The 27,930-nt window shown below is 40.7% G+C and overlaps 1 protein-coding gene across 4 annotated transcripts in view; it reads left to right on the plus strand.

Annotated features, from left to right (window-relative positions):
* The window catches only part of WDR48 (WD repeat domain 48), a 52,439-nt gene extending 25,692 nt beyond the window's left edge, over window positions 1-26,747 (plus strand). For 2 of the 4 annotated variants that reach the window (XM_040352767.1, XM_040352768.1), the window contains exons 13-20: window positions 376-472; window positions 1,948-1,980; window positions 6,774-6,869; window positions 6,964-7,072; window positions 15,365-15,452; window positions 17,815-17,891; window positions 20,123-20,315; window positions 24,902-26,747. In XM_040352767.1, coding sequence (XP_040208701.1) covers window positions 376-472; window positions 1,948-1,980; window positions 6,774-6,869; window positions 6,964-7,072; window positions 15,365-15,452; window positions 17,815-17,891; window positions 20,123-20,315; window positions 24,902-24,997 — 789 coding nt within the window. In that variant the 3' untranslated portion in view covers window positions 24,998-26,747. The remainder of the gene's footprint in view (window positions 1-375; window positions 473-1,947; window positions 1,981-6,773; window positions 6,870-6,963; window positions 7,073-15,364; window positions 15,453-17,814; window positions 17,892-20,122; window positions 20,316-24,901) is intronic. The other 2 variants (XM_040352769.1, XM_040352770.1) reach the window with 1 other exon arrangement.
* Window positions 26,748-27,930: the final 1,183 nt, after the last annotated feature.

A 27,930-nucleotide genomic window follows, 5' to 3' on the forward strand; every position in this document is an offset into this window, starting at 1 on the left:
GAGAATACAGTACTGTACTTGGCTTTTTGCAATTTAAATATTAAAAAAACTCAACTTTTGTATAAAAATTTCTCATACCCACTCTCTCCCTCATCTCTTTGACTAGCTAATTTTGGGTAAAACTTGTTAGAGAGGGTGGAGTCTCAGCAGGGCACATGTTGTTCAGATAAATATTAAAATATTAATATGTAATGTGCTTGGGATGATATATGATCTTCCAGGAAAGTAGCTGACAGCTACATGTGTCCTATTATTTCTTAAGCCTCTCATTTAAAAAAATATATCCTGTTTTTCCAGTAGACTGGATTTTATTTTTTCATTGTAAATTATCGTTCTTAAATGTAACCTCCAGATTTTGTATTTATTTTTTGGCAGATGCTGACCATTACTTTAGATGAGAGTGACTGCTTTGCAGCCTGGGTATCGGCTAAGGATGCTGGCTTCAGCAGCCCAGATGGATCCGATCCAAAATGTGAGCTAAATTGTTATTACTGTTGTGACAATGTTTGACCAGGAAACCAGATTTGTTAAAACGAATCTCCATACAGAGACTTTTATGCATATAAAGGTCTTTTCTTACCTTTTTGCAAATCTGTGATTCATTGTGATTGTAATGATGCAGACACTGCCAAACCAGAAAAAAACATGCACTAATGGAAGAAGCGCCAGACCAAAGGATACAAGTTCAGATTCATTTATCAATTTATACAAAAAAAAAACGGCCAACACGTTTCAGGGGTCAGAAAAACTCCACCATCATCACAGCTTCAGTTAAAATAAGGAACCTGAATGGAATCAAGCTCTTGAGTGCGCAAGCAGATATTACTGACAGTAACTCTTCTGATCCAGCAGTTAACTTCCCTACATGGAGTCACACAGCAAAGCTCTGTTTTGGGTGCCTTCAAGGCTTTTATTTTAACTGAAGCCCTGATGAAGAGGGGGTTTGTTTTTTCTGCCACCCCCCCCCCCCCCCCCAAAACACATTCAATGTTTTTATGGTATTAATGAATTTTGACTCTTTATCCTTTTATCTGGTACTCCTTCCATTAGTGCATGTTTTATGTGGAAACCTTCTAGGGTACTCACTGGAGGGTAGCCTTGTCTGTTGCGAGCTTTTCAAATGTTTTTGTCCTCTTAAAACTTTGTATGAACTTCATAGACAAGCCATAGTAGTGGAGTGTATGGCTACAGTCCTGGCCAAAAATATTGGCACTGTCAGATAATGCACCATTTTGCCCAGAAAATTGTTGCATTGTAGGCATTCTTATGTTTATTTTATTTTTTTGTATTGGTATGACACAAAAGTGTAAAAACAATAAGCCAAATCTGACACATTCCATGCAAAACTCCAAAAATGGAGTGGACAAAATAATTGGCACCCTCAATTTAATATTTGGCAGCGCACCTCTTGGGGGGAAAAAAAACTGCAGTCGATCGCTTCCTATAACCATCAATGAGTTCTTTAACCTCTCTACTGGAATTTTTGACCACCTCTTCTTTCACCAACTGCTCCAGTTCTCTCAGATTGGAAGGGTTCCTTTTTCCAACTGCCGTTTTGCGATCTCTCCACAGGTGCTCTATGGGAATTAGATCTGGACTCATTGCTGGCCAGTTTAGTACTATCCAGTGCTTTGTTTTAAACCATTTCTGGGTACTTTTTGACATGTGCCTTGGGTCAGTCTTGCTGTAAGAGCCATGACCTCTGACAGAGACCCAACTTTCTGACACTGGACCCTACTTTGCACCCCAGAATAAAGGCATGGTCAAGATATGCAGTGCCTCAAGCAGCAAAGCAACCCTACAACATCAAGTAAACCTCCACCATGTTTGACTGTAGGGACTGTATTCTTTTTCTTTAAAGGCCTCAGTTTTTTTTTTTCCTTATCTGAAAACAGTAGAATGATGGGCTTTACCAAAAAGCTGTAATTTTGTTTCGTCTGTCCACAGCACAGTCTCCCAAAAGGATTTTGGCTTCCTCAGGTAAGTTTTGACAAACTCCAATCTGGCTTTTCTATGTTTCCGTGTCAGTAGTGGGGTCCTCCTTGGTCTCCTATCATAGCCTCCCTTTTCATTCAGATGGCGACATATAGTGCGAGCTGACACCGTTGTTCCCTGTGCCTGAAGGTCAGCTTGAATTTGTCTGGAAGTTGATCTTTATCAACCGTTCAAACAATCCTTCATTGCAAGCTTTGATCAATTTTTCTCTTTCATCCATGCCCAAGGAGATTAGTTACAGTGCCATGGGCTGTAGACTTCTTGGCAATGTTGTGCACAGTGGACGCAGGAACATTAGGATCTCTGGAGATGAACTTGTAACCCTGAGATTGTCCATGCTTCTTCACAATTGTTCTAAAATCATCAGACAATTCTTTGCTGCTCTTTTTTTTTTTCTCTCCATGCTCCGTGTGGCACACAGAAACACAACAGAAAGGTTGAGTTAATTTTTCTCCATTTTAACTGGTTGCCAGTGTGATTTTCTATATTGTCTACACCTGTTCATTGATACAGGTGAGTTTAATTACAAGAACATCACAAACTTGGAATGCAATTATTTGTGTCATACCAATACAACAAAAAGAAATAAACATGAGAATGCCTAAAAATGTGTAACTGCAACAAGCTATGTGGATGGAGTCAGAAGGCTATGACAGGCAGCTATGTGGGTGGAGTCAGAAGGCTATGACAGGCAGCTATGTGGGTGGAGTCAGAAGGCTATGACAGGCAGCTATGTGGGTGGAGTCAGAAGGCTATGACAGGCAGCTATGTGGGTGGAGTCAGGCTATGACAGACAGCTATGTGGGTGAAGTCAGAAGGCTATGGCAGGCAGCTATGTGGGTGGAGTCAGAAGGCTATGACAGGCAGCTATGTAGATGGAGCCTTCTGTTATAAAAGAAAAACATCTGTTACAGCATACACTTTTTGTAATTTAGAACAAATATTGCACATATTGCGTAGCATGAGATGACGTAAAAGAAAAATGACCCCTTACAGGAAATTATAAGACTCTCATATGCCAAAAGTAACCCTCTCACAGTGTACATCACTGTATAGACTGAGGAAAGAGTTCCACATATATTACTTTACTATTACTGTGCATTTGTTACTACAATGCTATATTGCACTGTCACCCTTAGGAAAAAGCCAAGTAAACAGCTAGTTTCAGCAGTGGTTCTCAACCCTTTCCTCAAGTACCCCCAACAGGCCATGTTTGCAGGTTTTCCTTTATCTTGCATAGGGGGTGCTTTAAATCAGAATCAATGGCTTGGGATTTTGGACAGCTATTTTATCTAAGAGAAATTCCCAAAACATGGCCTGTTGGGGGTACTTGAGGACAGGGTTGAGAACCTCTGGCTTTTGTCATCCAGCCCCTGAGGTATAGATGAATATATTGATTTATTAGTTTCTAGCCACAGCGGCCAATTTCTTTTTAATTTCTCTGAGCACCCTCTGTGTTTACGGAGAGAGGAGTTATGTATAGAGTAAAGTATATCACACCACTGATTATATGCCGTAGGTCAGGGATATGCAATTAGCGGACCTCCAGCTGTTGCCAAACTACAAGTCCCATCATGCCTCTGCCTATGGGTGTCATGCTTGATGCTGTCAGAGTCTCGCTATGCCTCATGGGATTTGTAGTTTGGCAACAGCTGGAGGTCCGCTAATTGCATATCCCTGCCGTAGGTGAAGGTGAAATCCACTTCTGTAAGATGAGTTTTTGTGCTAAATATAGGGAACGTATCCACAATAAATGCATTTCAGCAGGAAGAATATTTTCAGGCATTATTCCCAAAATAGCGATTTTTGGATCCACCAGCACCTGCGTAGGACAGAATGAATTAAGGTTCAAAAAGATAGACTCCCAATAATAATGGAGTTTGGGACAGTGCCACGTGTAGGAGAAAATCTGGGGGAATGTGGCGATGTTGCAAGTATAAAGCTTCAATGTGGAGTAATGTACTCCTATGAAGGATGAACTGCTGAGTCAGGCGCTGCAAAGGGGATAAAGAGACCTTTCGTCAAATTTTCCTGTGCTTGGCTGCAGTCCTTATCTTTCACAGAATCTGTTGCCATGACCAAAGGCTATATACCTGTATGTGAGCATTGACAGCTGTTTGCATAGTAAAGTATAAGTCTCCTATGAGTCCCCGCTTGGTGTCAGAAGTGGAGGTTGCCATAGTTAAAATTACAGAGGGATTATATTTAAGCTGATAAGTAGAGAAAGTTCAAAAAGGAGGGGGAGGGGAAATAACATATAAGCACTCACATTAGCCCACATCCGAAATAGTAGTTCAAAAAAAGGGGTTGTACTACACTAGGTAGTGACATGGCGGACTTTCAAAGGCAATGACAGGGACATTTTGAGTATAAAAGAAATATACATTTGTAACATACAAACAACATAGAAACATAGAAACGATTATGTTTCTATGTTGTTTGTATGTTACAAATGTATATTTCTTTTCAGACGTATACAAGTAGCAATATCTTCTTGTCATAAAATCTCAAAGCTCGTCCCGAAGAAGCCGCAAGGCGAAACGCGTCGGCGAGATAAATATATTGCTTTATATGTATTTATGTATTTTTCTCAACATTTATTGAAATTTATTTGTATATTTGTATTTTTGTAATTAAATCTATTTTTATATAACTCAAAATGTCCCTGTCATTGCCTTTGAAAGTCCGCCATGTCACTACCTAGTGTAGTACAACCCCTTTTTTTGAGATAAGTAGAGAAACTAACAATTTTTACTGACCTTTTCTTTTCTACACAGCTAATTACCATGTTTTGCCGAAGAGAGGCAGTACATCAAATGGGCTGTGTATAATGTTATCATCCCACTCCAACTCACACACAATCTGTTTGTGTCTTCTAAAACACTCCTCCTCTCCATACACCGCTTTCTGTCTCTTGTCCTTCTTTCCACTATGAACATGGTGCATTGTATCCATGTAGGCATGAGATCAGTGATTGAAGGAGTGGAAGCTCTATAAATATCGAAAAGCAAATTCCATAAATAAAAGATTTCTAGAGAAAATGTTAACTTGTAAGCTACGGATAGGGGTCTTATATTTTACTTGAATGAAAACTTTTATACCAACTATAAATTTTAACTAATTTAGCATGGGAATGTCACAAATCAAATCACCTGCTCGATTTATAACAAAAGAACACCACAGATATCTTATAATGCATCCCACCTGCTGATGGAAATGGGTGCTGGCTCTGCATGTAGGAAGGAATCGAAGAAAAGACTGGACAGCCACGCTCTGTTGACGCCTTTATTGAAGATGGTTTAAAAATTCTTCTGGTACAAAGACATCAGAGGCACAGGATTAATGAAAAGCTGTCGGCTGCCGCCCAATTCAATTTCTCTCCTTCTCCTTTATCTTTGGCTTTCACCTCTTTTCGGCAGCTCGAGCCTCTAGGAGGCCAAGAAGGATTACCTGTCCCTGATATTTTATATATATATATATATATATGTCTGTTATGTCTCTAGTCTTTAATGTGTTGATCTAATTTAAGCTTATATTGGCCCAGATCTCACTGTAATTGATTTTAGACCCCTCTTCACGTAATTCTTCTACATATCATGTGTTAGTTAGTTAATCCAAAAGGTATCAATTTTATTAATTAATTATCTAGTCAGTGCATTCATAATAGTTCTTCTTGTTTTCAGTCCTCTATGATCGAAATGTGTATATATTAATAAAAAGCTGACATGTTTCACACCACTATGGGGTGCTTAGTCATGACTAAGCACCCCATAGTGGTGTGAAACATGTCAGCTTTTCATTGATCCTGTGCCTCTGATGTCTTTGTACAAGAAGAATTTTTAAACCGTCTTCCATAAAGGTGTCGACAGAGTCAACCAGTCTTTTCTTCAATTTATACCTGCTTGATTATGCTGTAATAAAGACAGCTGTAATAAAGACCGCCAAATCTCCACTGTTTGGCCCAGGGTGGAGATTGTGACATCATCTGCCCGCCGCTTCACCCCAGCCAATAAAAGGAAGCCTTGTATTCACTGCAAAACATACAAGGTTTCCTGTGGTTTAATTTTGTTCTGGCAACAGATGGAAAGCCCCTGTATCTGCTGCTGGAACACAGCCCTGTATAATGTGGGTAGCTAATGCTACATAAAATGTATACAGTGCTGATAGCGGTCACATCAATTGGTAAAGTAACTCGTTTGTTTGGGCTGGCTTGGCCCAAAAGAGCTATTTAACGTGAAAGTAAACCTGGAGTTTGGCTTTAAGTAAATAGTATTATGGTATCTTTTTTTTATTTTATTAATTTTAATATATATATATATATATATATATATATATATATATATATATATATAATAATATATATATATATATATATATATATATATATATATAATATACGTATAAGGTAAACATATGTTATTTAATATTAGTTGATGTGGTGCCTAGGTTAGTTTCCTTCTTTATTTTTTTTCCCCGCCAGATCTATTACTTACCTATGGGAAAGACTGCGAGGCAGTGCTGATGAAGCCTACACACGGCCAAGATTCCCGGCCAAAGCTCCATGGCAGTTTTCCTGTCGGGTTCTCGGCTTTCCCCTCGGTTTTCTCGGCTGACTTTTTAACGCCGAGAAAACCGAGCGTGTGTACAGGGCTTAATTCTTCCTTTTTTTTTTTTTCTTGCGTTTAGGCTCTGGATCCTTAGTTTTAATTTTAGTTTCTTTGTCACCAAGACAGACTTGTGTGAACATATAGAATGAAAGTAGTGTTTTGTGTTTGCAGTGAACCTTGGGGGTCTTTTATTACAAGCATTACTTGAGTTTTGGCCAAAAACTCACATCAACCCCATGGAGGAAGAGGAAAATGAAGTCAATCACGGTGAGTTGACAATCTGTGAAGGGAAGCCTACATTGTGAATATGACTGAGGAATCCATAACTGATGTCTGCCATCTCTGTCATTTTCTTGTGCAGTTGTAAATGGAGAGCAGGAAAATCGGATCCAGAAAGGCAATGGCTATTTTCAGGTGCCGCCTCATACTCCAGTAATCTTTGGTGAAGCAGGTGGACGTACTCTGTTCAGGTATAGCCAAATCCATAGTGAAGGCTCCTCTACGATCTTATGTTACTTGCATGTCTCATGTATAACGTTGCTTTTTCTGCAGATAGTACCTTTTAAGATAAAAAAAGAGAAGAGGATTGTGAATGTATTCATCTAAAGCAGGGATCCTACAGCCCTCCAGCTGTTGCGGAACTACACATCCTATGCGGCATTGTAAAACTCCGACATTCACACACGTGACTAGGCATGATGGGAAATGTAGTTCCTGAACAACTGTAGGGCCGTAGTTTGAAGACCTATGATCTAAAGCAGGGGTCCTCAAACTACGGCCCGCGGGCCACATGCGGCCCGCGGAGGACTTTTAACTGGCCCACCCGACCCTGACAGGCAACGCCGGTTACACGGCAGGTTGTAACACAGCGATCCCGCTGTGTCACGGAGATCACAGTGTTAACAGTTCGGGGGTGCTGTGATAAATGTCCCGCCCTCCTCCTCCTAGACTAGCTCGTGTGATAGAGCCAGTGTTCTGTCTATCACACAAGCTGGTCTAGGAGGAGGAGGGCAAGACATTTATCACAGCGCGCCCGAACTGTTGATCCCGCTGTGTCACGAAGCTCACAGTGTTGGTAACAGTTCGGGCGCGCTGTGATAAATGACCTGCCCTCCTCCTCCTAGACCAGCTTGTGTGATAGACAGAACACTGGCTCTATCACTCGAGCTAGTCTAGGAGGAGGAGGGCAGGACATTTATCACAGCGCGCCCAAACTGTTACCAACACTGTGAGCTTCGTGACACAGCGGGATCGTGACACAGCGGGATCGTGACACAGCGGGATCGTGACACAGCGGGATCGTGACACAGCGGGATCATGACAGCAGTTTGGCACAATAAGGAGAAAGGCTGTGAGGGGCTTACGATGGTGAGGGAGGCTGATGATGATGAAATGATGATGTAATGATGATGGTGGGGGGGGGGGGGGCTGATGATGAAATGATGATGTGGGGGGGGGCTTGCAATGAGGGTCTGATGATGTAATGATGAAGGTGGGGGGGCTTGCAATGGTGAGGGGGGGTTGCAATGAGGGGCTGATGATGATGATGATGATGTAATGATGATTGGGGGGGCTTGCAATGATCTTGATCGGCTTGCAATTAATGATTGTGAGGGGGGCTTGCAATGAGGGGCTTACAATGATGATGGTGAGGGGGGCTTACAAAGGTGAGGGGGGGTTGCAATGAGGGGCTGATGATGATGATGATGTAATGATGATTGGGGGGGCTTGCAATGATCTTGATCGGCTTGCAATTAATGATTGTGAGGGGGGGCTTGCAATGAGGGGCTTACAATGATGATGGTGAGGGGGGCTTACAAAGGTGAGGGGGGGTTGCAATGAGGGGCTGATGGTGATGATGTAATGATGATTGGGGGGGCTTGCAATGATCTTGATCGGCTTGCAATTGATGATTGTGAGGGGGGGCTTGCAATGAGGGGCTTACACTGATGATGGCGAGGGGGGGGGCTTGCAATGCGGGGATGATGATGATAATGTAATGATGAGGTGGGGGGGGCTTGCAATGATCATGATCGGTTTGCAATTAATGATTGTGAGGGGGGGCTTGCAATGAGGGGCTTATAATGATGAAGGGGGAGGGGCTGCAATGATCGTGAGGGGCTTGCAATGGTGAGGGGGGGGGGGGCTTGAAATGATGGCTTGAATTTGAAATGGTGGTGAGGGGGGTCTTGCAATGATGGTCTGAAATGACAGTGAGGGGGGGCTCAAAATAACATATGTGCAGTGTGCATAGGAAATTGTTCATAGTTTTTTTTATAGTCCGGCCCTCTAACGGTCTGAGGGACAGTGAACCGGCCCCCTGTTTAAAAAGTTTGAGGACCCCTGATCTAAAGGGTAAAACGCAGCTCTGATCAAAACTTTATTTTGTTTTGTGTAGAGTGGGAAGGAGACCTTGTCAGGTTTTTATTGCTGTTCTTTTTTGTTTTTCCACCATTCTTAATCTATTTTACACCAGGACATTAAGGTGACCAGGGGTCATGGGGACAAGCGGCAGTAAAAAAAGAAAGATCTAACAGAGAGTGCTCTTATTGCTTTTTTTTGTCCTTTTTGAGAGCCATCTCATCACTTCCTGTTCCTGGGACACTTTTATGTTTTTGCTATAATTGGGCTTTACTTTAAGTTTCAATAGGTCAGGTGTGAGATAAATAATCAAAACCTATCTAGGAGAAGGATAGGCTATTGTTTACCAGGGACTCCAAATACTATACTATTTTACGTATGTATGTAGTTATGTTAACGGGTGTTTTAGCCATGTCTCTTATGTACACCTGACCTATTTTACCCTTTCGCTGACAGACCTTTTTGCACCTGTTAGAAATAATAATTTTAGGTGTGAAGATTAGCTAAAATCCCCAAATATTATATATTTTCTGAAAACATTGTTTTAGTGCACACAATATATTGGCCAAGTTTTTTATTTATTTTTTAATTAAAAATATGAGGTAACATCAAGCAAATAGCTACCTAACACATCAGACCATACCTGCTCTGTGCAATGGTTTTGCTCAGAGTGGCCCCAATCCTCCTCTTCTGGGGTCTCCTGCCGGAACTTCCAGCTCCTCCTCTTCTCTGTGTGTCACCAAAGGAAGCTACTTCCTATGGTGGCATATGTGCGGGCTTTCTCCTGAGCCAGATTGTGTGTACCTATAGACACACACAGTGTGGCTTGGTCCTGCCCTTTCTCCCTTCTCAAGGGATTTGTTTGACAGCAGCAGAAGCCAATCGCTCCTGCTGCTCTCAGCCAGAGAGCGGGAAGAGGGGAAACTAGAAGCCGGGCACAACGCTGAATTGATACAGGACTCGGTATGTATTTAGGGAGAAGAGGGTTGGAACAGCAATTGCAAAGCTTTATGCCTTAATGCTTAGCCTTAAAGCCTTTACAACCACATAAAAGACGCGTTAAAAGGTCTTACAGATCATAATTTTAGCGTTAACTGTGACTAATGTCGCTAGACATATTGCTCTTACTCCAACATGTGTAGGGCAATTAACATTTTTATTTGTAGTTGCTCCCAAAGGGGAGGGGTTTAAGTGCTTAGGTGTTAGTCATTTTTTTACACTTTTTCTTTTTTCATTTTATCTTTATTGCCATCGCATAGGGGACCAATAGCTCTTGAAAGTGTGACAGATTCTCTTTAATGAAACATCAGGGGTCTAGTAGACAATCGACTGGTGAATTTTATTTGTACTGAATTCATACTGACTTGCAATAAAATGCAGTGAAAATTTATGTACGTTTCCATCCATTTTATGTGCATTTTAGCACGTTGACTTGCGTTGGTGCACATTTTGGCGTGTGCTTTAACATGCAATTAAAAGGCACTGCATTTAGCAGGACATTACTTCCTGTAAGTCGCAAACTTTTTCTTTACTTGCATTGCACTGCGTTTTACACGTTGACCTGTTGCATTAAAATGCATACATGTTTAATTTTAATGCAATGCTACACAACGCAGCATTGTAGTGTGAACGGTACATCTGAAAACAATTGTATTTTAGGTGTCCTAGCATTCACCTGCTTTTTACAGCTGCGCTAATGCAAATCAATGAACTACATAGTTACATAGTTACATAGTTACATAGTTAGTCAGGTTGAAAAAAGACACAAGTCCATCCAGTTCAACCTCAAAAAAATAAACAAACAAAATAAAAAACACAATACAATCCCATACACCCAACTCCATACCCACAGTTGATCCAGAGGAAGGCAAAAAACCCCAGCAGAGCATGATCCAATTTGCTACAGCAGGGGAAAAAATTCCTTCCTGATCCCCGAGAGGCAATCGGATTTACCCTGGATCAACTTTACCTACAAATCTTAGTACTCAGTTATTTTATGTACATTTAGGAAAGAATCCAGGCCTTTCTTAAAGCAATCTACTGAGCTGGCCAGAACCACCTCTGGAGGGAGTCTGTTCCACATTTTCACAGCTCTTACTGTGAAAAAACCTTTCCGTATTTGGAGGTGAAATCTCTTTTCCTCTAGACGTAAAGAGTGCCCCCTTGTCCTCAGTGTTGACCGTAAAGTGAATAACTCAACACCAAGTTCACTGTATGGACCTCTTATATATTTGTACATGTTGATCATATCCCCCCTAATTCTCCTCTTCTCAAGAGTGAATAGATTTAGTTCTTCTAATCTTTCCTCATAGCTGAGCTCCTCCATGCCTCTTATCAGTTTGGTTGCTCTTCTCTGCACTTTCTCCAGTTCTCCGATATCCTTTTTGAGAACTGGTGCCCAAAACTGAACTGCATATTCCAGATGAGGTCTTACTAATGATTTGTACAGGGGCAAAATTATATCTCTGTCTCGGGAGTCCATACCTCTCTTAATACAAGAAAGGACTTTGCTCGCTTTGGAAACCGCAGCTTGGCATTGCATGCCATTATTGAGCTTATGATCAACTAAAACCCCCAGATCCTTCTCCACTACAGATCCCCCCAGTTGTACTCCCCCTAGTATGTATGATGCATGCATATTCTTAGCCCCCAAGTGCATAACTTTACATTTATCAACATTAAACCTCATCTGCCACTCAGTCGCCCAATTAGACAGAGCATTGAGGTCGGCTTGTAAATTGGAGACATCCTGCAAGGACGTTATTCCACTGCATAGCTTGGTGTCATCTGCAAAGACAGAAATGTTACTTTTGATCCCAGATCCAATATCATTTATAAATATATTGAAAAGTAAGGGTCCCAGCACTGAACCTTGGGGTACACCACTGATAACATTGGACCATTCAGAGTAAGAATCATTAACCACGACTCTCTGAATTCTGGCTTTCAGCCAATTTTCTATCCATTTACAAACTGATATATCCAATCCTGTAGACCTTACCTTACACATGAGCCGTGTGTGTGGAACTGCATCGAACGCTTTTGCAAAATCCAAATATATCACGTCCACAGCCACGCCTCTGTCCAGGGTTTTACTTACCTCTTCATAAAAGGAAATCAGGTTTGTCTGACAACTTCTGTCTTTCATGAATCCATGTTGTCTGCTGCTTAAATAGTTTTTTTCCTGCAAGAACTCATCCATGTGGTCTTTTATTAAACGTTCCAGTATCTTCCCAACTATAGAAGTTAGACTAACAGGTCTATAGTTACTTGGTAAAGACTTTGTTCCCTTTTTAAATATAGGCACCACATTGGCTCTACGCCAATCCAGTGGTACTATTCCTGTCATTAATGAGTCCCTAAATATTAGATACAGTGGCTTTGAAATGACAGAGCTCAACTCACCTAGGATCCGTGGGTGGATGCCATCTGGTCCAGGTGCTTTATCCACCTTTATTCTGTCTAAATATTTCTGGACCATATCACTTTTGAGCCATTGTGGATTTGGGGCTGTGTCACTCCCACCCCCATTTTGGACATGAGCTCCCCCATGCTCCATTGTATACACAGAGCTGAAGAAAGCATTTAATAAATTTGCCTTCTCTTTGTCCCCAGTCACCCACTCTAGATTATTTTGTAAGGGGCCTACATGCTCAGACTTCACCTTTTTACTATTAATATATTTAAAGAATTTTTTGGGGTTTGTCCTACTATCTTTTGCAATCTGTCGTTCATTTTGAATTTTTGCATCCTTGATTTCCTTTTTACATATCCTGTTATATTCTTTGTAACATTTAAACAACACTAGTGTTCCTTCATTTTTATATTTTTTAAAAGCTACTTTCTTATTGTTTATAGCTTTTTTAACTTTGTCCGTGAGCCACATAGGTTTTATTTTTAGCCTTTTAAACTTATTGCCCATGGGAACATACTTTGCAGTGAGGTTCCACACAGTCTTTTTGAAAAATTCCCATTTCTGTTCTGTGTTCATCTGTGTCAATAGTCCCTCCCAGTCCAAGTCCTGGAGAGCAGCCCTCATCCTTGGAAAATTTGCTCTCTTAAAATTTAGTGTTTTAATATTTCCTGTATGTATTTCCTGCTTATAGTTAACATTAAATGAAATCATGTTATGATCACTGCTACCCAGGTGTTCCTTTATCTGAACATTAGTAATAAGCTCTGCATGGTTTGAGATTATCAGGTCCAACAGAGCATCATTCCTAGTTGGGGCCTCAATAAACTGCACCATAAAATTGTCCTGCAATAGGTTTTTAAATTTTTGTCCTTTAACTGTCCCAGAAGTGCCATTAATCCAGTCAATTTCTGGGTAGTTAAAATCCCCCATTATTATCACCGTCCCAGCCCTTGCAGCCCTTTCCATCTGTGCAAGGAGCTGAGTCTCCACCTCCTCATTAACATTGGGTGGTTTATAACAAACTCCAATGATTAATTTTGAACTACGCACATCTGTATGCAGTTCCACCCATAATGCTTCAGCCTCACCACACTCTCCATCAACCAGGTTCTCTTTCACGCTTGCTTTGAGGTCACTTCTCACATAGAGACAGACCCCTCCACCTTTCCTTTTTACCCTGTCTTTCCGAAAGAGAGCATAGCCAGGAATATTAATAGCCCAGTCATGTGAGGATTGAAGCCAAGTTTCAGCAATACCAATTACATCATAGCTCTCCTCATGCACCATAGCTTCCAACTCACCTGTTTTGCTTGGCAGACTTCTGGCATTGGTGAACAAGTGTGAACAACTAGTGTGAATTGGCCGTTAAACTCCAAAAAGGTGTTTATAACTACGCTTAACTTTTTAGTGTATGTAAACCTTATCAATGCACTTCTCTTATTTTCTCTTTTAGCCTGTTTAATACCATTGGAAGCATTGCTTTTATCAGAAGCTCTGAGCTGTAATATGTCCTCTGCACACTTTTTGTTATCTCAAAGAACTCTCCTAGTTTTTGGGTTGAACTATAGAATGATGAGCCTGGTTGTAGCAGTCTTAAGAATAGGATTGAATAATTTAGCAATACACTGGACAGGGCTGACACAACTCGGTCCACAAAAATGCTGTGGTCAGCCCACAACAGGGCTTTTTTTCTGGTAGATTAATTTTTTCTTGACATACACCATTAAATATCCATATGTGCAACTTGTTTGAAAGCATGGAACATTTGAGGTAATTTTGTTCAATTATATTTAAAGTATAAGTTCACCTTTTGGAACGTTTTTAGGGTGGAACATGTCACGCTACCACTGATTGCCAATCACCTCTTTCCCTGTGACAGCAGTATGGGGAGAAGTTCCCCGCACAAGCTGTCACTTTTTGTAGAGTGCGGCTGTGCGGGGCTCTGCCCACACCGCTGCGTCATTCATTTAGAGTTCTGGACTACAAGTACTGACATCCTTTGCGGATGCCGGCTTGTAGTCCTTAATGAACTAGCGTGGTGCTGTTGAGCGCTGTGGTAGTTCATTAAGTCTACATGTCAATGTGAAAATGCCTGCCTGTATGTATGCCTGCCTGTATGATGTACGGTCAGACAGATTACGCTCAGACCTGCATGTCACAAGCTATCTGCTGATTGCTGGTGCAATGCTTTGCAGGCTCCTACAGAAAAAAAAAATAGTAAGTGCACATTTACCTGCAAAAAGAATGTTCATTAAAAAAAAAAAATATGGAAAATTATTTGTATTGGTTTTGCACATAAAAGCAATACAAAACAAGTTATATGAGCCCCCCCCCCAAAAAAAAAAAATTAGTTACTTGCACAGATTGACAAAATAGGCGTATATCCAAGGATATACTCAAAATGATGATTGGGAAATCATCCAAAAACGTTGAATCTTGACTATACCAATGCTATAGCAACCTTACAGTAACCTCAATCAAACTGATATTGTATCCCCACAAGGGGGGGGGGGGCAATAAAGCACCACATGAAGGTTAACCGCAGTATAAGTTGTCACCAAGGCCAAAACGATGAGAGTTGCCAGGAACAGGTGTCAGGACAGCCTCATGTAAGAGCAGAAGTATCGGAGACCCAACTACTCTTTTTCAAGTCAATGCCTTATCGATCGGAGCTTTTCAAAAAGTTAGGGAAGGGGCCTCTGCGGTTTCCAATGTAATACAGTTGCTTTAGGAGCATAAAACAGGGTAACAGTAAGCTGGGTTCTCTGTGCCCTAGGAAGCGCCAGCTCCTCCACCAATCCAAGTTTTTTTTTTTTTTTTTCTAAATGTGAACTTTTCCTTTAATTAAAATAGGCAAATGGGAAGCATATCAGTTTTTTTGTTTTGTTTGCTCTCTCTGGGTTAAAAGGGAACATTTCACTTTTGAATAAATCTTTTTGTCTGCATTTTTTACTAGAGTAATGGTTGCCATTTCTTTCTCTTCAAGGCTACTGTGTAGAGATTCCGGCGGAGAGACTGAATCCATGCTACTCAATGAAACTGTTCCACAATGGGTGGTAGATATAACTGTGGATGTAAGTGTTTTTCTTTTTTTTTTTTTTCTTTTTTTTTCTCTTATAGGGAAAACATATGTAACACATATAATGTAAAAACTGTGGATGATTATCAGACAATGTCCACATATAAAATAAATATATATATATATATATATATATATATATATATATATATATATATATATATATATATATATATATATATATATATATATATATATATATAAAAATAATATATATATGTGTATTTAAGCAGTCTGTACAATCAAGAAATTAATCATATTATCCACTAATTGGGACCATCTACATAAATATCCTGACTGTACATTAGCCCCCAGTACGTTTTTTCCGTTGTTGTGAACACTTCTACCAGGGGGCATTTTTAGCGTGACTGCTGCAGTCCTGGACAGTGAGCAGGAGCCAATCATTGGCTCCTGCTTAAATGTTTAGAACAACTAGCTGCAGTGATCATTTGGTATAATTTTTGTAAAATTTGTACAGGCTTTTCAACCATGTTGGTGCTGGCCACCGGCTTGTTTCTTTCTTTCCTAGACCCTTTTCAGATAGGGAGGGTTCCTTCAAGCAGATCCACCTGCTCAAAGAGGAATCTGTTCGCTGATCCCTGCTGAGCAGGGGAACACAGCCCCCTGTTCCCTATGGGATGGTCGGATGGCAACAGACCGCCTGTCCGTTTTCATCCGACTGTCATTTTTTCCGAACTGCCGGACGGATGAGGAACGTATCCCCATCCATCAGTTTTTTTTTTATCGAATCGGATGCCGACGGGTGTCGGCAAACACATGCTCGCTGACATCAGCTTCCCCATAGAAACCAATGGGTGGTCCAATCGGGTCCGCCTGAAAAACAGACAGGCTTATCTGATCAGTTCGCTGGTGTGAAAGGGGCCTTAAAGTGGTTGTAAAGTCTTTGTTATTTTTAAGGGAAAAAAAAAAAACATGTAATACTTGCCTGCTCTGTGTAGTGGTTTTGCACAGAGCAGTCCAGATTCTCCTCCTCTCGGTTCCCTCTTCGGTGCTTCTGCCCCCTCCCTCCTGTTTAGCATAGAATGCATTAAGATACTTTCTGACTTTACATCCACTTTAAGCTGCAGCAAACATATAATGAAAATAAAAATAAAAGTTTGTTTAATTTTAATAATGATTTTTTGTTATTTAGCTGCTAATTAATCCCTTTATCCCCTTTCTGTTTGCTAGTTTTTTTTTATTAAACATAGCACACAAATGTTTAATAATAAGGATGAGCTCGGGCGTGTTTGCAACTCCACGTGCTCGCCAGGAAGCTGACACTCCGCAGCGCTAATCACAGGCAGTAAGACATTCCCCGTTCCGCGGCTGCACAGATCTGGAAATTTCTCACTACCTGTGATTAGCACTGCCGAGTGTCAGCTTCCTGGCAGGCGCGAGCACGTGGAGTTGCGAACACGCCTGAGCTCATCCTTTATTTAATATATAGTTTTGTTTTTAAAGCTGAAGTTTAGTAAAAAAAATAATTATGCTCCAATAGCTGGAGTCGCATCATTTACCTTTAATGAAGTATGTCCCCATCTGTTATGTTACTGGATCCTGTAGAAATCCTCTGTGCGGGGATGACAGGTCCTCTTCCTGCTGCTGAATTTCTGGCACAGAGAGAGCCAATAGGTGAGACTCGTCTTTGAGCTGCTTTACTAAAGACCCGCCCCCTTCTTCCTCCATTAAGAAGAGCCTGTACATTGATTACACTGCATGTACCACAATCTGTGAATGCGGAACCGTCTGATGATGGAGAGGATTCTCTCTCCCATTCACAGATCATGTTGCATGCAGTGTAATCAATTAGCGGGCATTTCTCAATGGAGGAAGGAGGGGGCAGGCTCCTGTCAGAACTCTTAGCAGCAGTGAAGAGGACCTGTCATCCCTGCACAGAATGTTTCTACTGAACCCTGCTACCTGATTAACATCTGACATACTTCATTACAGATAAATGTGACTGCAGACTGACTAAACTTAAAGATGGTCATACACTATACAATCTGATTGTTCAATCTCCTTTAGAAAAATCGATATAAGAGGAGGACACACCTAAACAATCCATTCAGTGTGTGTCAAATCGGACAGGCCCTTGTACTTTTTAGTGGTAGATCTAAATGCGATTGTACATTCATTCAGTTTTAGTTTTGATATCATAAGGTATTACAAAGTTGTTATCCAATGGGCTTCAAGCTGCAGTAATGAAAAAAATGGAATGGGCCATTCATGGTAAACAACTGCTAGTCTTGAAGTGGTTAACCAGCGAATGCCATGCTACTTCCATTTTAAATGTGTGAACACGTAGAGGTCTGTTTATTTAAATCTAATAACCTTCATTTCATGCTTTTTTGTAGAAAAACATGCCCAAATTTAATAAGATTCCATTCTACCTCCAACCCCATTCATCATCGGGAGCAAAGACACTGAAGAAGTAAGTATATTTGTAGTGAATGTCAGTCACTTGTTTCCATTTTTCATTTTTTTTTTCTTAACATAACCAGTGGTTGGTCTAAGAGCTCATTTGTGCTTTTTATGAAAAACAAAATAAAACAAGCCAGGGTTCAAATATCTTTAAGTTTTTGTTTAAAGCAGAACTCAACCTACCAATTGAATTATTTGCCAAGTGCATCCTCACTTACAAGAACTGATGTAGAAAATTGCCGATTTTAGATTTTTCACCGCTGTCAGCAATTGACTCTGTCAGAATGGGCCCCTCACCCAGAGTTGCTTGCAGAGATTTGTCTGGGGACAGAGGCTGGATGTGGTTCTTTTGGCATCCAGATTCAATATCCTTCACTTCATCTTCTTGCAAAAGATAACACGCAGGCTTGGCCAGCAAAAATGTGGTGTGCTTAATTTCATCAGTCTGATTTTCTGTTTCTTCCACCTTAATGGGGTTGTAAAGGAAAATAATTTTTTCCCTAAATAGCTTCCTTTACCTTAGTGCAGTCCTCCTTCACTTACCTCATCCTTCCATTTTGCTTTTAAATGTCCTTCTTTCTTCTGAGAAATCTTCACTTCCTGTTCTTCTGTCTGTAACTCCACACCGTAATGCGAGGCTTTCTCCCTGGTGTGGAGAAAGTATCTTGAGGGGGGAGGGGGTGAGCAGGAGTGCCAGGACGCCCACTAACACACAGCTCCTTTCTCTATCTGCAAAGTAGAGAGTGTCCCGACTTGCCTGCTCGCCTCCTCCCCCCTCAAGAGGCTTTCTCCACACCAGGGAGAAAGCCTTAGCATTACTGTGTGGAGTTACAGACAGAAGAACAGGAAGTGAGGATTTCTCAGAAGAAATACGGACATTTAAAACAAAATGGAAGGATGAGGTAAGTGAAGGAGGACTGCACTAAGGTAAAGGAAGCTCTTTAGGGAAAACAACATTTTCCTTTACAACCACTTTAAGCCCGTACACACAGGCTGAATGTCGGGCGGCATCGGCCTGTTCAATAGAAACCTACCAAAATTCAGTCCATGTGTACTGCTGTTCAGCCGGCTTCTGTCAAATGCCGCGTGCAGACGATCGGACATTCTGACAACAAAACCATGGATTTTTTTCTGACGGATGTTGGCTCAAACTTGTCTTGCATACACACAGTCACACAAATGTTGTCGGAAATTGCAAACGTCAAGAACGTGGTGATGTACACCACGTATGACGAGCCGAGAAAAATGGAGTTCAATAGCCAGTGCAGCTCTTCTGCTTGATTCCGAGCACGAGTGGAATTTTGTGCATCAGAATTGTGTACACATGCTCGGAATTTCTGACCAGAAAATTTGAGAACCAGCTCTCAAATTTTTGTTGTCAGAAATTCTGACAGCAAATGTCCGATGGAGCCTACACACGATTGTAATTTCCCACAACAAGCTCCCATCAAACATTTGTTTGGAAATTCCGAGCGTGTGTACGCGGCAAAAGGGTCATGGCTGAAAAAGGTCTGCGGACTGGTTCCTGGTCAGGTAGATGCTCATGCCTCTGTAGACGCAAGCTTTGGGCAAAAGATCTTGCAGGCAGCATTTGTGTGGGGGTTCTCCCCTGTTTTATTTTGGGTTTGTACCCGTTTGGCCTTGCTGCCATCTTGCCCAACCCTCATGTTCACTGCTTTGGGACATCCCAAGTAGACATGAATATCAACTGTGTCCAGTGATATAAGATTTAAGAAATTTGGGATTTTTGGTTTACCTGTAAAATCCCTTTATTTGAGTACATCACAGGACCTAGAGATCCCTCCCCTCAAATGCCTGGGCGTGGATTCCTGCCTTTTTTTGGCCAGCATCCATTCACCTGCAGTACCGCATTTGGCCAGAGGTGCGTGGATGCTGGAGCCGATCTGAGTTGTTTGGAAATACTCAAATACTCAGTTTCCGAGTCTCTCTGAATTCAGGCGAGCCATCCCCGAGTATTTCTGAGGCTCTCCAGTGCCCCACCTCTGGCCACATGCGGTATTGCATGCAATAGAAGTCAACGCGGAAAAAAATATTTTCGTTTCCATTGACTTCTATGGGGAAACTTGCTTTGATATGTGAGTGCTTTGGATTACGAGCATTCTCCTGGAACGAATTATGCTCGTAATCCAAGGTTCCACTGTAATTTATTATTGTAGCAGAGTTTGTGTATAAACCATTTCTGAATGACGAATAACATTTTATGCATGTCAACTTTTGCAGGGACAGACTGTCAGCCAGTGACATGCTGCAAGTCAGAAAGGTGATGGAGCATGTCTATGAGAAGATTATAAATGTGGATACAGAATCTCAGACAACCAGCTCCTCAAATAATGAGAAGCCAGGAGAACAAGAGAAAGAAGAAGACATTGCTGTGCTGGCTGAAGAGAAGATTGAACTCCTGTGTCAGGACCAGGTAATATTTACTTGGTTGTCTTTGTTCTGGGAGATTTGGATTTGTGTGGTTGATAGTACAGTAAAGATGGTGTTAGATTGGCTACATACTGTAGCCAGAAGTTCTATTGGGTACAGAATCTATGCAGACTTATACATTATGACAGTATAAAAACTGCAGTAACATGGCCATTTAGACGGATACTGCTGAAGTGAGATCAGTGAAAGATGGGTTTAAAATTAATATGAGTTACTGCACTGTGTGGGACTAACACACATAATAATGTTATGTTTATATGTGTGTATATATATATATATATATATATATATATATATATATATATATATATATATATATATATATATATATATATAGTATTTGCTGGCGTATAAGACTACCTTTTACACTTAAAAAAAATGGCCACAAAGCAGGGGTCGTCTTATACGCCAGGTCAGCTGCTTGGATGCCTGATGCATGCTTCGGCTACATACAGTATATACCGCTTTGCCAATCCCGTTGAGCGACATATTCAAATGAATATAAAGCCTGCTCGATTGGAGTAACAACCTCTGCCTATCTGAGCAGGCTACATACAGTAGCCTGCTCGGATTGGCTTTGAGAGTCAGAGAGGCGTGGGCTGATGATGTTACAGCCTCTGCCAATCCAAGCAGGCTTTGTATTCATTAATAGAATACATCGCTCGCTGTGATTGGCTCCAGCTCCAGCAAGAAGGAAGAAGAATATGACTCCAGAAGGAAGAAATATGAAGCGTTGGAAGCCTCGGAAGGGGGGTCGTCTTATACAGTGAGTACAGGCAAAAAATCTTAAAAAAAATGTAAAATTAGGGGGTCGTCTTATACGCCCGGTCGCCTTATACACCGGCAAATACGGTATATATATATATTATAAATAATATAATATAATATAATTACACATTAAAACCTTGGTTTGAGAGAGCGTTTGCAAGACAAGCTAAATGTTTTAATGAATTTTGCCTTGATATACAAGCGATGTCTTCATATAAGAATAGCGTCATGTCACAACTGAGAATAAAAGAGAGGAGCCTCTAAGTGTAGCAATATGGTTACATTTAATGAAGGTACAACATTTAGCCTCTTTTTGCTACACTTAGAGGTGCCTCTCTTCTCTTTTATACCCTGTAAAAAAAATGCTTTGATAAAGCAAGGTTTTACTGTGTGTGTGTGTGTGTGTGTGTTTGTATATATGTGTGTGTGTGTGTATATGTGTGTATATATATATATATATATATATATATATATATATATATATATATATATATATATATATATATATATATATATATATATATATATATATATATATATATATATATATATATAATTAAATTTCTTCGTCCTAATATAAAAGCATACACACAGGCTGTAAGTGAAGTTATATGCAGTACAATCAGTGATTTCACCCAGACTGTACACAAATATACGAGAAAAGAAGTAGGAGAAAGAAAATGACCTGAGAAATGACTGTTCTGTGCACCCTCCTAACATACATTCTTATCATTTTGTTAAATTACTTATAAAACAAAGTTTAGAAAACACCTTAAGCATAACATATCTCTTTGGTACATATATTATTTCTTTGTTCTGTTCAGGGCCGAGGGTTAACTTTATAAATGTTTTCTATCAAGTCAGGTAAATACGGGATATTGCATACAAACACCTTCATATTTACCCTATGCAGCTAGTGAATGGAGCTCTAGAACCTGCTTACTTAATGTTTTTACGCACACACATGAATAAGTCAGTGTGTGGCACGCCCCCTTTTTTTTTAGTTCTCGCAGCTCTGTAGGAAAGAGCTGATGCTTGAGCTATTAGAGAGCCCTGAATGCTTTGTAAATGCATATCATGGAAGTTTTCTGTATCTAGCATTTAAATGGTGCTTAAAGTTGTAGTCTTGTTTTCTTTTGTTTTCTTTAAAAATAACAAATGTGTTATACTTGCCTGCCCTGTGTAGTGGTTTTGCACAGAGCAGCCCTGATCATCCTCTTCTTGGGTGCCTCTTTGGCTCTCCTGGCCCCTCCCTCCTGTTAAGTGCTCCCACAGCAAGCAGCTTAGTATGGGGGCACCCGAGCCGAGTTACAGGTCCCTGTGTCCATTCAGACATGGAGCCCTGGTTCGGCCCCGCCCCCTTTCCTGATCAGCTAACTGACTTTGAATGACAGCTGCGGGAGCCAATGGCACCGCTGCTCTGTCTTAGCCAATCAGGAGGAAAGTCCCAGATGGCTGAGGCACTCGTGGACATTGCTGGAGAGAGATGGGGCTCAGGTAAGTATTAAGGGGTGCTGGGGCGGCTGTTGCACACATTTTTTTTTTTTTTTTTTTTATCTTGATGCAAAAAATGCATTAAGATAAAAAAAAAACTTCTGATTTTACAACCCCTTTTAATATGTAATATAGTTAAGATTTTATAAAAAAAATGTGAGGTGCAAACAAGGTCAGTTTAGAAACGTGTTTAAAATTAATGCCAAAAACATTTTAGTTTCCTTTTTAAAGTATGTGAATAGAAGTAAATTTTGTACACCAGCCATGTAAAAATCCACATTACACATGGTTATTTTGAAGGCCCAGATTTTACTGTGCATGGAAAAAATCTTCCAGTAAACAATGATTATTATTGTGCATGCCCAGAAAATAAACATTAATTGTTGGACACTCCACTTGTATTAGGTATTGGCCTACCCTCTTCATTTAAATCAAATGTCAGATATTATTTTCACAAGCTCTAGACTAATTGGACCTTCAATTTAAATCAGCCAAATACTTTATGGGTGCATCAAAACAAAAGGTGTTCAATGTCTAATAGTTTATTTTATTTCTAAAGCAGACACAGCCTAAATAGATAAACCTGTCCCCTGCCAGCATGTTGCAGAATGCGACCCTTGCTGTACATGGGTAAACAGTGGTGTCATTGTAGATGTCCAGCATGGCCTTTACTGAGTCAGACCACTGCTCCCCTAAGAGTGAAATGGTTCTTCCCTGCAGCATGTAGTAGTGTGCTCTGCCGTGGTATGAACAGATCTTGCTCTTTAGCATCATCTTCGTTGTGTTAAGCAAGGTCCCATTACAAAAAGCCATGCTGAGAAAAAATATGGGGGGTGCCATTGTTGACCTCTTTTCGAAATTGCTAGCTTTTTGGCTGTCTTTAGCTTCAGTACTTTGAGACACCAACTAGTAACTCGCTTGCAGAACAGGAAAGCCAGACGTCCTGATCTGCAAACTTTTACTGAGCTAGTGAGTCAGGAAATAATAAAGACAGAGGCCCAGATTCAGATAGGAGATACGACGGCGTATCTAAGATCCGCCAGGTGTAACTGTTACACCGTTGGATCTTAGGCTGCAATTCCAGGCCGGCCACTAGGTGGCGCTTCCGTGTCTTTTACGCGTCGAATATGCTAATGAGCATTTACGCCGATTCAGAAACGGACGCCCGCCCGTCGCTTTTTTTTTTACGTCGCTTGCGTTCGGCCTTTTTCGGCGTATAGTTACCCCTGCTATGTGAGGCGTATCCTATGTTAAGTTTGGCCGTCGTTCCCACGCCGAGTTTTGAATTTTTACGTTGTTTGCGTAAGTCGTTCGCGGATACGGATGGACGTAATTTACGCTCATGTCAAAACCAATGACGTCCTAGCGACGTCATTGGGAGCAATGCACGCAGGGAAAATTCGCGGACTGCGCATTTAAATCGGCGCAGGGATGCGCCTGATTTAAATACTACACTCCGCAAGTTTTGAGGTAAGTGCTTTCTGAATACAGCACTTTCCTCACAAAATTGTGGCGGCGTAACGTAAATCAGATAGGTTACGCGGATCTCTAGATCCGCGTAACCTATCTGAATCTACCCCATGGTAAACATTCCTTCCTGCACCTTGTGTTTTTCACCTGCATTGGCTGCGTTCTGATCATGTAGTATGACGGTGTCATTTGTTGCCCTGTCTATCTTCACATTCCTGTGTTGAGGTTTCTGTTTGAAATATAAGGCATTTGGTATGGCATTGCACAGGTAATGTATGACCTCTGTCTGTTGTATGAGACCTGACACTCCCTGTGAAGAAACCCAAAACCCTGAATACATCTGTCTAGTGCTCATACAAGTTAGAGCTACACAGTAATTAGATCTGACACAGACACAAGCAGGCAGAGCATCACAGACACACAGAGAACTCTTATGCAGCTGGAGATGTGTTTCATTATCACTCCCACATTGGTGATAGGGGGCGGGGGGGACAGGAAGTAGTTCTGTTCCCGTGGCACTTAGGGACCAGCTAGCTGAAGCAATACATGTACAAAAGAAAATCGATCAGCCATAACACTGTGAGACCATCATTACAGTGTAAGGCAAACAAACACAGATAATTTACCTACACTAACTACTATTTAAATCAATGAAAAGATTTGAAAGTGTATAATGCCTTTTAACTGTGTTAGATCACTATGACAGCCAGGGGATTTGCATTTTAAGAAGACACGATTGACAGTCTCAATATTTACTCAGTTCTTGCTTCTTTTTAGGAGAATTCCTCTCACTTATTTGTTGTATTCATGTTCCAATGCCTGTCTTGTTTTTTGCAGATTTTAGATCCCAATATGGACCTGAGAACTGTGAAACATTTCATCTGGAAGAGTGGAGGTGATCTGACCCTCCACTACCGCCAGAAATCCACGTGAAAGAAATCTGAAGAGTGACTAAACTGACATTATTCGTCTGAATTCAACATTAGTACTGTATAGAAGCCTGCTGAACTCTTGAACACAGAGCCAGTATGGGCATCCATGTGTATGCTTAGTTAATCTAACAAATAAGCAATTACCCACTGACTCTGCTGTAGTTACTTGAGTTACCTGAAGGATCCAGAAAACGGAGGCAGCCCAACGTTATTTTGTTTGTGTTTTAATGTAAAAAGTCTTTGATACACACTTTGTAATGCTTCCTCTGCTTATCTGTCCCAAGAGTCTTCAAGCTCTGATTTTCTGTCTTTCAGAAGAGCTTGTTGGTGTAAAGTTCCCAGCCCCTTGCACCATGTGTGTCTAAGTACATTCCAGTCTGCAGGTAGTAGTTTTAACTGTCCAGTTCAGCAAGGTAAGGAACAGTCCCTATGAAGGAGGGTTATTTGAATTGTTCCCTGGTGGGCAGCCATTGTATAGGCTATTCAGCTGTTTAGTTATTTTTTTTTTTTAAAGTAGAAGGGATACCATCATCCCTCCAGGAAACTTATTGGGTTCCTGGTGAATTGACGAGCTGCGTTTTCATGTGCCACACAATGGCTGCCTGTAATGTTGGCATAGACTGGGTACACTGAAAGACAACTCCACTTTTCTGACAGTATAACATTATAAGGTATGAAGCGATGTGATATCTTTATTCTTGTAAATAGCATTAGTAATAGTGTTTTGTTTTCTCCTTTACCTCGGGTTCAGTTGCACTGGAGATTTGTACATGCTTACTACCATAGTATCTCTTTCACATACAGGCCTCGATAAGGCAGCACAAAGTACAGGAGCATGGTACAAAGTGTTGTAAACCTTGCCAGCCAATCAGATCTAAATATATTCTTTTGATCGCAGTTAAAGGAAATCTGTTTAGCTGTTTTGGATTATTGCACTTTACATGTTGTCAGAAATTTGCACTACTTTTATTGATAAAGCCAAATTGAAACGGATTTGTTGCCAAGGTGGCAGTTGTCTGATGGATGTAGATACTGTATATTCGTAGAAAGCATTTAAAATCTTTGTATTGGAGCCATTCTATGCCTTTAAGTATTCGTTGTACACAATAAGTCAATGAATACAAGCCAGATGATATAAGGTAAAACAATTCAGCCAAAAGGGTACCTGCAAGAGTTAAGCTGCCCATAGATGGAGCGAAATTTGGATGGTTCAGCAGGGACCAAACCAATTACGATCTACTGATGGGCACTGTGGTTGTACTGATCGACTCCTGTACAACCACCCTGCTAGAAAATTTTCACTCGCTCAGCGCTGCAGGCTATACACAAGGAAGTCTCCCCACTGTCTGAATAGGACAGTGGGAAGATTCCCCCATCCACATCGAATGTGTGGATGGGGGTATCCGGTCAGCTTCTTTTTTTTTTTTTTTATTCAATCAAAAAACTGGCTCATCTATGGCCTTTTTTATGCTTTCATTTTAATTAAAATATGATTTATATAATTACATTTAATATAGAATCGGGTTATTATAGGGAGATGCAAAGAGACTATTTGTTGAGCATGATCACCATTGCTGTTGTGTGTTTGTATCAGTGGAATGCAGCTGTGTCTGTACAAGCCCGGAGCAGTTCAAAGAACATTCCATAGACCCATCCATGTGTAGTGTTCCTCCATGACAACAAGCAAAATGTGTTCATTACTTGGTACAGTGGATTTTTTAAATCCTTTCATTTCTATAACATAAAAAAAAGAAGAACCATAGGAAATGTTAACATAGCTGAAGACTGCCTCATTCTACCCTATAATATTACATTTGTCAGAATGGTGGAGTCATTATTTAAATATGATGGTTCAAAGAGCACTGACATGCATTGCAAATCATCTGATCTTTCTTAAGTCTGACTATCTGAAGCAGGGATCCTCAAACTACGGCCCTCCAGCTGTTGCGGAACTACACATTCCATGAGGCATTGTAAACCTCTGACATTCACAGATATGACTAGGCATGATGGGAATTGTAGTTCCTGAACAACTGGAGGGCCGTAGTTTGAAGATCCCTGATCTAAAGTGTTGAGAATCAATGACTGGTTCTTTATTGGCTGAAGACATTTCCAAGCCTTGGCACCATCTTGGACAGGCCACCCATGTATGTTTCGCACACTGTCATCACAATCATTAATGCCGTGTTTCATAGCTTTGGACCAGTAGGTAGCTAAAGGGCCATAAGGCAGGTAAGAATTTGTGTCATAAGGTTTCTATATGGTGATGCACAATTCTTACATTGCTTCATGGAAAGTGTATATGGAACCTCTATTTGGGATTTTTGAGGCAATAAAACAGATTTTCTATAAAAAATAATTTATACATTGCTTCATGGAAGGAATGTCACTGGTGAATGAGCTGATTTGGAAAGACAAATGGCCTCCTGAGTTATAGTGTAATTTTTGCTCTTTGTATCATCAAATAACTCCCAAAGTCTTTTGTTTTCTTCCATTTTAATTGTTGGTAGTAAAGCGCACCAGCACTTTGATAATAAAAAAGATGCCAACAGTTCTTGTGTAATTATCTCCCTGTATGAGGAATGATATGGCATGGTGCGGGTCATGATGCTGTGCATCGTACTAAACTCCGTTCCCCCCCCCTTGCCACAATACTGATCATTAGCCACTGAGCCAAACCTTCCATTCTGATGACGTGTATGTACCACGGCTGCTCTGACTCTCTATATTTTGTACCATAAGAGGTCCCAGAATTTGTGGAAAAGTTTCTGGAACTTAAAAACAAAGTAAGGCAAATTTCATACTTGCTAGACAAATAATTTTTGGAGATGTAAATAAGGTTAACGTTTTGTGTATAGGTTAATTATGCCAGATGCAAGGTGCTGTTTTATGGATCGAATTGTCATTTCATTTCATTTTATTTCATCTAGTGGT

Source organism: Rana temporaria, chromosome 5 (assembly GCF_905171775.1).
Source record: "Rana temporaria chromosome 5, aRanTem1.1, whole genome shotgun sequence".
NCBI lineage: Eukaryota > Metazoa > Chordata > Amphibia > Anura > Ranidae > Rana > Rana temporaria.